The sequence below is a fragment of the Seriola dumerili genome, unplaced genomic scaffold (assembly GCF_002260705.1).
Source record: "Seriola dumerili isolate Sdu_G_001 unplaced genomic scaffold, Sdu_1.0 BDQW01001690.1, whole genome shotgun sequence".
In the NCBI taxonomy this organism is placed as follows: domain Eukaryota; kingdom Metazoa; phylum Chordata; class Actinopteri; order Carangiformes; family Carangidae; genus Seriola; species Seriola dumerili.
In genome coordinates this window covers 450,590-466,141 of record NW_019175945.1, presented here as the reverse complement: position 1 = coordinate 466,141, position 15,552 = coordinate 450,590, and the positions used below count along the sequence as shown (strand labels likewise).

Below are 15,552 nucleotides of genomic sequence, written 5' to 3'. Positions count from 1 at the left end.
GTTTCATTTCATCAGCCTGGTGAGTTCAGGAAACACTTTCATTTGGACTTGTATTGGTTTGAAGCCTGGATTCAGGCCTCTACGTCAAACTCTGCTCTACACTCAGAGGGCTATGGACCTAAAATTACACTGTGAGACATTAATAGTCCAATGAACTGGGTGTTAATGTTACAACAATTAGCTAAAGCCTCAGCGCTATGGATGGAAACGTGGATTACTTCAGAATCAGACTCTTTGAAGCAACTTGATTTTTCCTTTCCAGATGATCTTCTGTATGTTCATGCATCCAGGAAACAGGAAGTGGCTGATACATTAGCAAGTATCTCTGAACACCTAAACATTAGAAAAAGCAGTCTGACTGTATTTTTCTAAAACACACTGACTCCTGTCAACATGTAATTAGAGAGAAACTCAAAGAATGAACTTCGACTTTGAAGAAAAAGGATAAAACATTACTGAAGTTAAGTTTTCCTTGTCTAACTTTAGACCTTACATTCCACTGCACGCGACAGAATTGTACACGAATGCAATCGATAGAGGTCGACCGATTTATTGGCGGCAATAGAACATTTCATAAAAATCAGAATCAGTGGAACTTTGGCCTATGTTTTACAAGAAGCAGGCATTGCTGTCTGCCTGGCTGTCTGCCTGGCTGCAGCCCCAGTTAGTGGCAGTCGGTCGTGTGAGACCTCAGACACAGCAGTTACCGGGCATTGTACATTAATAGAATATCAATAATTAGTTTAACTGTCTAGTATCTCTGGTGCTGGCTAGTGAGGGTAGCGATGTTTAATCGTTTAGTTGACTAATTGCACACATCCCTAATATATATTCATATATGTCACAATGAAGCCAGAAACTCAGGGGCAAGGACCCAAATGCAGACAAACTAGACAAGCTGGTGCGGTGAAGTATGTTACAGTGGGAATTTTACACAACACCCTCTGATTTAAGAAGGAATGAACAAAATCCCTGAAAGTCTCGAATTAGAGCGCTCGCTTCACATGTTGGGAGATAATCTTCAGAGCTGTTGTGAGGCCGGTTGTTGCCTCCAGTCTGTCAAGATCAACAGAGATGTAAAAGCAGGCTGTCTTCTTTGGATCCTGTAAGGCTCACTTGACTCACTTGAACATCCTGTTATGTGGACTGACTGCCGTGTATCAAAGCTTCTCTCTGTGTGGTACAAATTTGGCAAAGTCTCTCTTGAGGAGGTGAGTGCTGCTGTATCAAAATTAAATCAAATTGAGGGGAATCTCGTGTTTCGACGATGCACGGTCAACGAGCTAAAAACTGCTTTTTGTCTCTCGTCTTGAAAAAAGCAGTTGACATTCAGGTGATAGTAAAGCTTTTTACCTGATGATTATGTTTCTGGACTTTGACTTCCTGCTGGCCTTCAATACACTCAGTGACTCACCTCGCCCTTTAGCCTTCCCCTGCAATGTCTTTCAGCGACCTTCATATGGGAGCTGTAAGGAGCTTTATTTCAAACTGAGGAATCACTGCATATCTGATCACCTCCATTTATTGCTCAAAGATTGGGATGCAGCCTGGCTGATGCAGGAGGAAGATATCCACTTAATTAGATGACAAATCAGGAGTTTTTCAGCAGCTCAGACCTGCACAGTCAAACTGAGCACCACACTGAACATGGGACATTGCAGCTGCAGAGAGCACAGTCAGTTTTTATGAGGAACAATATGACTTCCATGAGACCTACTTATCCTTCAATCCATTAATGAGGCTGAGGGTGCTGTGCCATTAAAATGATCTGGACTCACATAAGAACAGGTTATGTGTGAAGCAATGTGTGCCGAATGACAGCTGGCTCCTGCAACCTCTTATATAGTGGGAAAATAACATTTTCTTCCTTACACGAGCTTCTTCCAGTAACGTGATTCAGTTTGTGTTATTGCTGTGTTCACACATGCTCACATGCTCTCATGCTTACCAACAGGGACCGTCTGTCATGTTTCATACCAGAGGAGACTAAAGAGGAGGAAATGAGAGCAGAGATGTTGGTGAGTCCAGCTTTCTCTGGACGCGCTGCTGCTCACTGCCGTTACCCGTTTGCACCCAACACACTAATTTAATGTGGTAAACAGGGTGAATCTGCAGCACTTCACTGAGGCTGATGATGATGATGATGATGATGATGATGATGATGTGTTTTTTTCTGTTGTCACTTACAGGCTGATACGCCGGGTGTATGTTGTGTAGTATAGTGGATTCACATTCACCTCCTCCTCCTACGCAGACTCTTGGACAACTTGATGAGGTTTAGATTTCCAGAAGACAGAAATTCATCTCAGGCTGTACAGGCTGTATGCTGTGCATACTAATGATACAATGTAGTGTATATTTACATTCCCAGGATGGGGGAGTATGTCAACCTGCCTGCACTCAGTAAGACTGTCATTTTAGCGCAGTTTAGAGACAAGTAGTTTTATTCATTGATCTTTATTTATAAAACTAATTGAGCTTTAAATTTCAAATAAAATATTACACCATGATAGTCATAAGTGCACAGTAAGACAACAAATCCACCTGGATGTAAAGAAGTAATATTCCTCCTATTTTGACTTCACTTCTCCAGAGATGACAGAAATCAGATATATGTACTACAGCTGCCTTTTTGCAAAGTTTTACCTGCTCCTGATTGGCTGAAAGGTCAGGCGAGTCAACTACATATGACCAAAGATCCTCTATAACAAAAGAGGACACATTACAAGCAGTTCCAATGGTGTCAAATGGTATCCACTTCCTTTCTCCTGATTGCTTGTTTATGTCAAAACATGACAACAACACAGTACAACAATAGATACAGCAAATTGCACCAGATTTTGCTGCTCCTTTTTATGTAGACTTTGTGGTCCTTGAGAATCAATGTACACGGCTATTGGGAAATTGGCTTTTAAATTTTACGCTCCACACAAGTGGAATAACATGCAAAAAAGATTCAAATGAGATGAGTTAATCCCTTCACGTTTTTAAATCTCTGTTAGCTGTGTGAATGTGTGTGTGTTCAAGTCATATTGCTTTTATGGACTATGTCCTATATCATGTTTTGTGTGTTTATGTGTTAAGTGTGATTTTCTATATGGCTTTTATTGATTTTATATTTTACACTGTAACACTTCCATCCACTCAAAATTGTTTCTCACACACACACACACACACACACACACACACACACACACACACACACACACACACACACACACACACACACACACACAAACACGGATTATTGTCTCTTGTATTATATATTTTGTTTCATGGTGTCCTTGAAAAAAGAGAGCCTTCTCTCAATGGCCTTCCCTGTATAAATAAAGGTTTGAAATCTGCTATCTTAATATCTGATTAACCCAGTACACACTCATATCAGTCTAATAACACTCTCCTTTTCCCCTCTAAAAACAGTTCAATAATAATAATAACAACAGCAATAGTATTATCAAGCAAAGAAACAAAGGTTTTATTCAAGTTTTAATTCATGGTGATGTATAGATCCCTCTAAACTTCAAATGCAGTTGGAAAGCGTCGGCAGCTCTACTGCAGCAGTGAAACCAGATCAGAACCAACAGAGTGGAGATCTGTGCTCCTGAGTTTGTTACTGAGACAGAGACATGTCTCCAATAAAAGTAATTTTCTCCTGATCTGTCTGAAAAATGACATTTTAATATCACAATGTTCTGAAGAGCTTTGGCTTGTGAGAAATTGATTCAACATTTATTTTGGTGACTATGGGCCAAAGAATCATAATGTGTGATCAAGCTCACTTCTCTCATTGGAGTGAACAGACTCAGACCTGCTGCTGGTCTCCTAAAGGTGAGGGAGGGGGAGAAACCCACATGACACAGATCCAGGAAATGAATGTAAGAGCGCGGTCTCCTTTCTCATCTGTCTGATATGACTGAGAGCGCCAGAACACTAACTAAGTGGACCTGGTGATGAGACTGAAAACCAAAGTCACATTGACAAGAGTCAAAAATAGTATGGAAACCACTACCTAATATAACCGGTCAGTTCATTGTCAGATCCTCACAGAGACAGTGCTCTTCCATTCTGAGAAGTCCTTTGAACTATGTGGACACCCAGCAGACTTGGTGGCTTGATGATGCTGCACTGCACACTCGGACACTTGTTGTGAATTTGTAAAGATTTATGGTTTCTTCACTGACGTTATGTTGATTTAAGTGCCCGACTGAGTCAACTGTTTATTTGTACTGAGCACATTCATTGGACATCACCAGATCAGGACAATTAATGGACAATTTTAGCCCCTACAGCCATTATGCGAATATCTAAGAGGAGATGAACACTGCTGATGCAACATCTTGGCATGCATGGACATTGCTTTTCCATTGTTATTCTGGCAGAAATTAATTAGTTCTTTAAAAATCTTTATAACTGTGCATGTGGTGGGTTGGGTGTTGTGTCATGTGGGTTGTTATTTTCAGGGTATTCTATGTCTGTATTTGGAGAAGACCGGCAGAGAAGTGACAGGAAATGAGGGATGAGAGTAAGAGAATAACATGCAGCAAAGAATCAATCCAGGGCTGGTGCAATCGCAGTATGGTATGCTTCTTAACCATAAGAACGTCCCCTGAGTGTTTCTGAGTTGTGTTTCTGTATGTACAGTAGGGTCCTAAAGTCTGAGACCACGTTGAAAATCTAAACCTGGAAATAATCAGAAAGTTCTGTAAAATGAAGAAATGTTTAAGATTCTATTTCTGGCTCATAATTCAGATTTAAGTAAATTTGGGACATTGACCAACTCAATGTCTTTGTAAAGGTCAGATTTCCTTGAGCTGTCTCTCTTCCATTGATGCTTGGGTTCAGGTGACACTCAGGTGGGTTTGATTTACTCATCAGAGGCTCGTTCATGTAGCTCAGCCAGTGTTCACCTGTTATATTATAAGACTGGGCCTCGGGTTCTCGGCAGATCACTGCTCACTAAGTAGCATTGTGATGGTGGGAAAAATAAGTGAAAGTGTCAGAAGTCAAATAGTTCTTCTGAGCAGAGAGGAGCTTTCTCAGTGTTAAATCATGTCAGGACCAAAGGTCTCTAAGAGGGCAGGGCATCGAACTCTAAAACACTTCACAGGAACTGGATCAGCTGCATCCAACACCATCACTGACCACACAACAACTGACCACACAACAACTGACCACACCATCACTGACCACACAGCAACTGACCACACAACAACTGACCACACCATCACTGACCACACAGCAACTGACCACACAACAACTGACCACACCATCACTGACCACACAGCAACTGACCACACAACAACTGACCACACCATCACTGACCACACAGCAACTGACCACACAACAACTGACCACACCATCACTGACCACACAACAACTGACCACACCATCACTGACCACACAGCAACTGACCACACCATCACTGACCACACAACAACTGACCACACAACAACTGACCACACCATCACTGACCACACAACAACTGACCACACAGCAACTGACCACACAACAACTGACCACACCATCACTGACCACACAACAACTGACCACACAACAACTGACCACACGGCAACTGACCACACCATCACTGACCACACAGCAACTGACCACACCATCACTGACCGCACGGTAACTGACCACACAGCAACTGACCACACCATCACTGACCACACCATCACTGACCGCACGGTAACTGACCACACAGCAACTGACCACACCATCACTGACCACACAACAACTGACTACACCATCACTGACCACACAACAACTGACCACACCATCACTGACCACACCATCGCTGACCACACAATAACTGACCACATCATCACTGACCACATCATCACTGACCGCACGGCAACTGACCACACCATCACTGACCACACGGCAACTGACCACACAGCAACTGACCACACAGCAACTGACTACACCATCACTGACCGCACGGTAACTGACCACACAGCAACTGACCACACAGCAACAGACCAAAAACCAACTGACCACACCATCACTGACCACACAGCAACTGACCAAACACCAACTGACCAAACACCAACAGACCAAACAGCAACTGACCACAGAGCAACTGACAACAACTGGAGCTTAGTCCCCTCATAGATAGAAAAGTACCTTCATCACAGATACAGAGTTTTCTAAATAAAGGAGGAGAGAAAGTCGGCACAAGTCCTGTCTGAAGAAGGTGGTCCTGTGACTCAGAGGAGGAGGAGCAGTTCCTAAACCACTTCTCAGGAGGGGAAACAAGGCCAACAAACACCAGCATTCACAGTGGAGGACTGGAAGAAGTCCTGTTTACTGATGAATCCAAGTGTGAGATGTATGGCAGTAACAGAGGGTGGATGTAAGGAGACGACAAGGACAGACTAATACCAACATGGTGGTGGAATTTTCACGCCTGGACTGACTCCACCCTGACCAAGGAGAAGAACATCTCCACTCTTCAGAGACATGCTCCACCCTCATCTTTGTGGAGAAGGATTCACACTGCAGCAGGATAATGAGCCACACACCTCAAAGCTTTGCAGGAACTACTTAAAGACAAAAGAAGACCAAGGAGTCCTGACTGTCACTAACTGTCCACACAGCTCCAGTGCCCGCTGTGAGCAAAAGATGGACAAACCAAATACTGAGATATTATGAAATTCATGTATTAGGCCTATATATTATTATTTGTAATGAAAACATTAGTATTATTTTGTCGAAACAAATGTAAAAAAAAAAAAAAAAAAAGTGCAGTGAACACTGTTGTTGTTTAAAAAGTATTTTAAAATAGAAAATTAATGAATTAATGAATTAATGACTAAACACTGATAACCAGGAAAAATATTAGCAACATTACAGCAGCTTTGGACACAGAAACAATGGGGTGACCCCAAAGGACGTTCTGGATACTGGAACAGATCAACTTTAAGGAGATTATGTCAAAAACAAACTACAACAAAAAAAATTAATATAAAATATGAATATATTGCTCTGCCATTTGAAAGTGGTTTGAAAGTAGGTCCAGGCTTAGGTCCAGTGTGGCAGTGTGAGTTGTAAGGATGTGAAAAAAAAGGAAATAAAAAATAGTCAGCATCAAAAAAGAAGATTTTGTTGAGTATCAGTATTCTTCTACAGCCCAACTGTCTAAAACTGGCCTGTTGTTTTGGGATGAATTTGGGCACTTAATAAAAGAAAATGGCCTTGTAGCTAACGAGCTGCATTAATAACGTAGACAGACTGACTGTAATAGACTCACTTCAAGCTGGTTAAGGGATTTGCACCACTGCTTTGACATGGATTGTGTTTACTTATGGATCAGAGGAACAGAAACCAATACAGACTGCAAGGATAAACAACTGTGTTAATGAGAAGTGAACATATCCTCACAGTGAGAGCTGAGAATGAATGATCACAGTTAAGTGACTGCAGCTGTTAACAGCATAGTTCACCGGATCTTAAGTTCCAGTGTCCCTCCTATGATCCGCGAGGGGGAACTGGGTCCCTCTACCTTTGCTTTAACAAAGCATGAATTTTATGATATAGCAAACTATTAACTGTTTTAAGATTGATGTCAGTCTGTTGCCAAGCAACATCGAGTGTTGCCTGGAGATAAACTGAACTTTTCCTGGTAAGATTCCTTAACAGGTGCTACACAGCTGTAACTAGGAAGAACAACAGCACAGAGGTGTTTGTTCGTGTGGTTGTGGCAACTTGTTAGTCAGTCAACAGGAGCCGGGACTACAGAGATTTGATCACTCACATTCCTGCTCCTCTCCACATTTGTTTTTAATATCATTTGTGCCTCTCTCGCCTCTTGGCAGGGACTAAGCACACGGTAATTCAAATACTCTGGCTGTATGCTGCTTTAGTGTTATTGCCCTAGACTTTTGCAATTAGAGGTGAAAAAGTGGAGGCTTCATTTAACAAGTGCTATAAGGTGTGTTTGATTTATGCTTAATTTTTTACGTATCTCTAAAGGGTCTCAAAACAGCTATATGTAATACAAGGCCTAATTAAAACCATTTCCAAGTTAAGTTGCCTCTGCTTGTCAGACTCCTGGAACAGGTTTTGTGGGCCAGGCCTTCAATACTGGCATAAACAGTACTTCACATACAGTAGGATATTATGCATTAGGCTAAATTCGGGGGGAGAAACAACTAGAAGACTGCATAAAATCCTTTGGGCTTCCAGCCACCCTTTGATGTCTCCAAAACAGTCTTTGCAAGAGGGGATGCTAGGGTGAAGCTATGCTTTATGAATAATTAACCATTTACCGGCATAATACAAGTCATCCTTGTTGGCATCGGGAGTGCAACGAAATATCGACATAGATGTCCGGATCAAAAGACAGTGTTTGTGTGAGGGCAGCTCAAGGTTGTCAAATAATATAAATGAAGGTCGATTAGGTAGGAATATAATGCCGTTTGAGACGGGACAGGATAGCATCGATGCTTCTGGTTCCCTCCTATGAACAGGATGTTCCAGTGCACCAAACTCCGTGTGAAATTCAAACAAATTAAAGTGGCAATGTTTTTCATTAAAGGCTACTGCATGGTAAACATGATTCAAGGTCTTTCACGAAACACAAGTTCACATTCTTAAATTCCGCGCTGATATGGTAAGAGAAAACTTGATGCAATTTAGTAAAATTCATAACACTAAAACTGTTTCGCAGTGTTCTGTCCCGCCTAGCATGGAGTAGTTTACTGGAGGAGGACAGTGGAAATCAGGGGGAACAGTTCAAAAAGTCGAAATTTTGCTAGAAGAAAGTTTTGAGTCGGGATTATTAGGTTATGCCGAATTAAAAATGGCTCCTAATGCTTCAAATACAATGTTATGTCAAACTGTAAGCGATAACTTACTTTTCACAGCATGGACATATTGTTAGAATTTACTTTTTTGTATGTGAGTTTTGCGTTAGAGCTGTTAAACCAAGCCAAAGGGCAGGGGGAAGTTGGGTACAACAACGGTCAGCTATCCTACCGTTGTCTTGAGGCTCCTGTTGTAATGACACAGTTCCGTCCTTGTGTAGGAGGATGGATGATGGGTCCTTCACCTGGCTGACTCTCCCGGCCGGCGGGCGGGGCACCCTCAGCCCGCTGCAGCACTGGTAGCATACCGCCCATGCCTGCTCTTCGTTAATGGGCTGCTCGTAGGACTTCAGCACCTCCTCCAGAGACAGTTCCCGGGGCTCGGCCAAGTCCCGCACCTCTCCGCGGTCAGTGGGGGCGGTTACCCGTGAGTCCCCGTCCTTGGCGCTTCTGTTGGTGGATCTAGCCATGGCTGTGATGGCGTGGAGCCCATTCTTCACTCCGTAGGCACTAGGGCCATTTATGCTATCTTGCCTCCTGTTCTGCCCGGTCCTCTGTCCGCTCCTTAACGACTACTGCTACTCAACTACCGCAGCTGCACCTCGTTATCACAACAGTGTCAAGTTAGCCACAGTAAACGCAGAACTTCCGGTCCGATTAAAAAAAAACAAAAAAAAAAACAAACCTTAATCCACATGTTGCAACTTTTTGTCATTTAATTTGAAATATCAAAGTAAATTACGTTCTTTATTATGGAAAGTGCGTTGAGTTTTCAGCTGCTCGAGCCCAACAGCAGAAGTCTGTTGGTCTAGTATATTTTTTACTTCTTTAACGTAAAGGCCAAATGCATCATCACAGTTTCAGTTGCCCTTGTGTGGTTTTATTTTGAAAATCCACTTCACTTCCGATCATGGTTTTATTAATTCGCTCATTTGACTTGACTTGCAGCTTGTTGCCATGTCAGCAAGAGAGAGACAGGATCTGCGGGAAAACGTCAACCAACGGCCAGTGGAGCAAAAACTGTTCTCCTGGTCTGACGGTCCCATTACCCGCCCGTTAGCCCGCTTTCAGCGGATAGGATATAGTTGGAAATTGTCACCTTCATGAATCAGTTATAACTACCCAATTGACATATTCTAGTTTCACAGAGTGGGAGGTGAGTATTTGACAGCAGGTGTACCACTTTGCGCCTTCTAACAGCTTGTTTTACTACTGTCTATTGAAACTTCCGGGCATCTATTTCAAAATAAAGCCTGAACCACCACCCTTTAAATACAGGTCAAACACCTGATATAATTAACAACCTGACCTCCAAAACAATACATACAACCAACTCATATTTTTGGTTTGTGTAGTTAAATACCTGTAAAGCAATTTTAGATCATTACGTTTCAGATCATGTTTCCAAATACATTTTTGACTTGATCTTTGCTCTTTAGCCTATATATAGGCTAAATATATACTGAATTATGACAACACTGGCATTGGACTGTTTTAAGCTACCAAATATAAAATAAACATAGCATTAAGGTATCGCACGTTTTAGCTTATTAACATCAAATCACATTCATTTTACATTACTGCTGACCATTTTTCAAAGTATAGCAAATGTTTTTAGATTTCCTGCAGACGATGCTTATAAATGTTATAAATGATGTTGGAGTGTCCTTGAATGCAACCACAAAAGAAAGCTTTAAAAGTCAGCTCAATAAGAAACTGCTTTGTGAGCTGACAAATTGTGGACAAACTTATTTATCTAAAAACTGTTTTAAGTCTCTGATTTGATTTGATTTTCACTGTGTTCCAAAAATGAACTGCAACCAGTTCCTGGAGGCTTATGGTATGATTTGGGAAATGGTTGGTAATAAAATAAAGTATGTGATTTATTGCAAATGTTATTGTCACAAAATGTGAATTTGACATGTCATCACAGAAAGGTCATAGACATATTAATCTTCACAGGATGGACATATTTGTCTGTTAGGGGTGTCAGTTCACTAGGGAAGTATGAATTGAATGTAATGATTTTTTGTGGCTAGTGTGAAAAATGCAACATAACACAAAATAAATGAACAGAACTGAAGACACTGCTATTGTACTAAAAAGACTAACCAAGCAGGAACCTCCACAGCCTCTGCCTCCAAAGAACTGGCCATTTGCTGATTTCACCCTAGCTTCCCCTTGGCCTCCTCCCCTTTAACCAGATTTGAATTTTCCTCAACCCTAACTTCCAAGATGGTGATGGGTTATAAACCCAAAGCCAATCTTCAAAACTTCAACGTTGGTGTCACATCAGTTTTCTACAGTCAGTCGTACAGTTAGTGGTAGTGCAACAGTGTTAATAATCCCATGGGAGGCATCATCTTGTCTGCCCATCAGCTAATTAGATAAGCCAGTAGTCCATTTCAACAGACTCCTTTTCCGTACATGCATTAAATTTGCATAATAGCCCTGTTATGGTGGCACCAGCATGAGCTCTAACAGAATAAAATGCTTACACCAAAAAAAGAAAAAGAACATCATGTAACAATCCTTCAAAGCTAGCTTTTATTTTGAAGAAAAGATGATCTAGTTCCTGTTTTACTCTGTGCTTCTTGTGTTGTCAGGTTGCACAGCATCCTTTGTCTGCAGTTCCATTCCAGCTGCAGCTCCTAGAGCTTCAGTCAGATCACTGAACCTACACTGAATTTTTACAAATGGAAACTAACTAGCACTCTGTCAAATCTCCCGCCCTCTTTTAAAGCTCCTTGTTTTTCATATCAAACCCACAGTTATGTAATGCTCAGTCTCAGTATCAGCAGGTACACCTCTTCCACCTCTACATCTTCATGAGAAGAGGAAGAAACTGTTCAGAAGTCCATGCTTCCCGAGCATGTGAATGACTTTGTTTGTTTTACATGTTTAAAAAGTTCTGATCTTTAAAGGGTTAGGGTTCTGGGTTAGGGTGATGAGACAGTGATGAGATTTGTTTTGTGCATCCAAACAGTGTTTCCTTGTTGAGGAGCAGTGGAGGGAGAATAACACAAAGAGGGAATTTCTTACTAGAAAGGCTATTTTTGGAAGATGCCTATTTAATTATGCTAACTCTGACTGCTGGAGCATCATAGCTTGGGCTGAGCCTCAGAATGCAGTGTTATGAAGAGTGATCACTTCACAGTCAAGTGTGTATGTGAAGGAGGGACAATCACAGCAACTGATGACAATGTCAAAGTAGGTATGAGCATTTGAGTATTATATTAAGATAGATTTTTTTTTAAATGTGAACCTATCCTTTAGGAGTGTGCAGATTTCATGAAATTATTTCATTAACTACTACAACAAAAACAGAAATAAGATCAAGGTGACTGAAATTTGTGTATAAAAGGATTCTGTTCGTTATCCACTAACTCATACAAGACAATGAGAGGAGAAAGTTGTTAGGGATAAAAAAAAAAGGCACACAGTGTAACTTCTTGTTGGCCCAAACGCCACAGTTTCACATGAAAATGCATTTGCAATATCTTCACTTTCAATGACAATATGTTTCCATGTGGGTTAGAATTAAAATGAAATAAGGAAGCCAGGACCAGAAACAAAAAGGGTAAGAAACATCTACAACCTGCAACACATCATCATAACCCAGAGGACCCTCTGAACCCTCACAGACGCCATCTTTTGGGGACCAATCAATTCCATGTGAAGTCCAGTTTGTCCTCTGCAGCGCAGTCACATTATTTAAATGTGGTAAATGTATTATTCAAAAATATAATACCATGGCAACCGGAATTGCGGTAACCTGATTGGCTGGAAAGTGTATAGTGTATTGTATTACATGATAACCTTTGTAGAGTTAGCAATCCTGTATTTCCCTGCACATACAAGTAACACAAATAAATTCTGAAGTCTTGAATCTCAAAAATCTTGAATCTTAAACTATTAAAAAATACAGTAGTTTATGAGTCATGGTATCATAACACTGTCTGTTCATATTATCCAATAATGATTTCAAATCTCTCCTAAAATAAGATCTGCAGGCTCAATGGTCCTCTTCTTAATACAAATAATAATACAAAGGTATATGACATATACCTACAGTATGTAGACTGGTTGTTGAGTATAAAGTAAAAAGAAAATACTACATTTGAAAGTCCTGCATTTAAAATCTTGCTTCAGTAAAATGCACTTAAAGTAGAATCACCCAGTGTGACAGATCTCATGCTTGCTCTTGTTTTCTTTTGTCTCAGATTACAGAAGTTCTGGAGTGATTATTCTATGATTTTGACAAAGGTTCTGAGGGATCAATATAAAGATGAGCCCTTTTATAGTGATGTCTGGTGTCTCTGTTGACTCTTCTCATCTTAATTCTTCAGTTAGACATATTAGGCTCCATCTATTTTTCTGTGGCGTAAGGATGTCATGTACTTTCTTAAGTAATAAAACATAGTTGCCAATTAACCTGCATGTCAAGCTGGAGAACTGGAGGAAACCTGTGCAACATGCAAACACAGAAAGTCCTCAAGGTTTGAGCCCAGAACCGTCTTGCTCTGCCAAATGAATTATTTTGTTATAGGCCTACTGATTGTTATTGGTGATGCATTACCATGTAAACATCATTTTAATATTGTCACTGGTCATGGTGGAGATTGTTCAAATTACTTTATATACTGCTGGGTAGTTTAATCTGTAACAATTCATCATATTTCATAAAATGACCATAGTTTGCTTATGTAAAAGCAGAAGCATAAAATAGAAATAGTGAAGAAAAGTACATGGAAAAACATACATTGACTAATAATAGGAAGTAAATCATAAGTCAATACTGTTGTAGTATGATGGTAAACTAAAGAATAATTTTGTGGTTAGTATATAAAATCTTTTTTTTGTACAAGATATTTTCTCAATGGATATTGGTTTGGTATATTTTGCTCTTCAGAACAAGCATACAGTAAATATTCAGTAGAGATGTTAAAATTCTATTTCATTCTCCACCAACAGATGGCGCCCAAATGTAAATTATGTGCTGAAGAAAAGCTTCTCACAAACACTGAAACCAGCAAGTTTCTCACCAGCTTTCAGTCAACAGCCACAGAATAAAAATCAGCAAAGGTTCCATGTAAATATTTATTGCATTAATTATTAGTACCATATAGTTTCTGCTTCATGAATCTTCAGATAAATACAAGAACAAACTGACAGGTCTGTCAGCTAAACCCACCACAAGGCACTGACATTGTCAAAAGGCTCTTCATGCAAACTCAAACTTAATAGAAAGGCAAGATGAGGTTAACCAGAACAGTAAAGTGTTTCATATCTTTCACATTGATTACATTATACATGTTAACTGTTCAGGCACTTTATGGAAACATTTGATCAATTCCCACAGTGAAAAACATATTGTCTTGATATTCAGTTTTCTCGACTTAGGACATTAAAATATTGTCAGTTTATCAGCACATACAAGTTTGGACTGCTGGGAGACTCTTTGTTGTTGAAGCATCATATATATACTCACTAGTGTTATTTCATCACTCAGCAGAACCAGGATCAGTACAAAAACCATATTGGTTTTAATATGTACTTGGCTTGTGACTCCTTAAAATGAGTCAGTGTCTACTTGCAACCTTGTCGTAATATCTATGAGATGTGAACAGTTCCACCACAGAGATATTTTACATTCAAAACGGATTGTTTCAGAAGAGGTATGAATTTGTTTTACAAAAAAATGGACTTGTTTTTCTTCTTTTCTGTTCCATTAATCATCTTATTAAATTCATCTTGTGATAAATGGAGCTGTCCCCAAAAACTACAGATTAAAGGGAAAACCAGCATTAACTGTCTTAGTGGTGTTGAGCCACTATGAGCCGCCAGAGTAGTTTCAGTGCTCCTTGTCATTGATTCTCCAAGTCTCTTAAGTCTACTGGGGGCTGAACACCATTCTTCCAAAAGATATTCCCTCATGTGGTGTTTTGATGATGGTGATGGACAGCGTTTATCATCGTGTTTCTACAGTCACACAGCTGTACGTTGGCAACTGTGTTAGAACACTTTAGTACAAATCATAGATTTTATATTACTGTAATTGTGCTTTAGTTTCTGAATCATAACATCTGTTTCTTTTTTTGAATGTGATTTTACACCTTCGGGGCATTGATTTCAGTTCAGCATCAAAATGACCTTGCAGACTTGACTTTTGCTTTAGCTACATAATATAGAATTATTATACATTATAAATATAAATATATTATTATGTTTGATTCGTGTTGTATTGTAATGCAGCTGAAATAGCATTAACTTTCAACGATAATATAAGTTAATATCAAAGGTCAATCAAAGTAACACACTGTTCTCTGACACTGAAAAAAGGAGGAATTAAGGAATTACTTCCTTAAAGAAGTTATTCGAAAGTTTTGCTATTGCTACATAGCCAACATTAGCAGCTGTTTACTCAACAGTCTAGAAACTTAATAACTTTACTCACCTTCAGCTATGTCAAGCAACACTTGCTTCTATTCTATCACTGCTTTTTTTTTTTTTGCTGAAGTTAGCATACTAACCAGCTAGCCCGTCTGGTCGGCCTGTGCCGTCACTTTCCGATACCGAGTCGCTGTAGGGTCCAGTCTGCCCTGAAGAAGTAGCTCTGCTCAGAGGCTGTGACCTCTTATATTGTAAACACAACAATGGCTGAAGCTTTTGCCAAGACTGGTAAGTAAATAGCTGCTAATGCTTACGCTGGCTATGGAGCAATAGCAGAACTTACAAATACCTC

The 15,552-nt window shown here is 40.1% G+C and overlaps 1 protein-coding gene across 1 annotated transcript in view; it reads right to left on the bottom strand.

The window, feature by feature from the left end:
* Window positions 1-9,277, bottom strand: part of spire2 (spire type actin nucleation factor 2) — a 35,182-nt gene extending 25,905 nt beyond the window's left edge. Inside the window, exon 1 of the mRNA XM_022768555.1 lies at window positions 8,980-9,277. Coding sequence (XP_022624276.1) covers window positions 8,980-9,277 — 298 coding nt within the window. The remainder of the gene's footprint in view (window positions 1-8,979) is intronic.
* Between the last annotated feature and the right edge of the window lie 6,275 nt (window positions 9,278-15,552).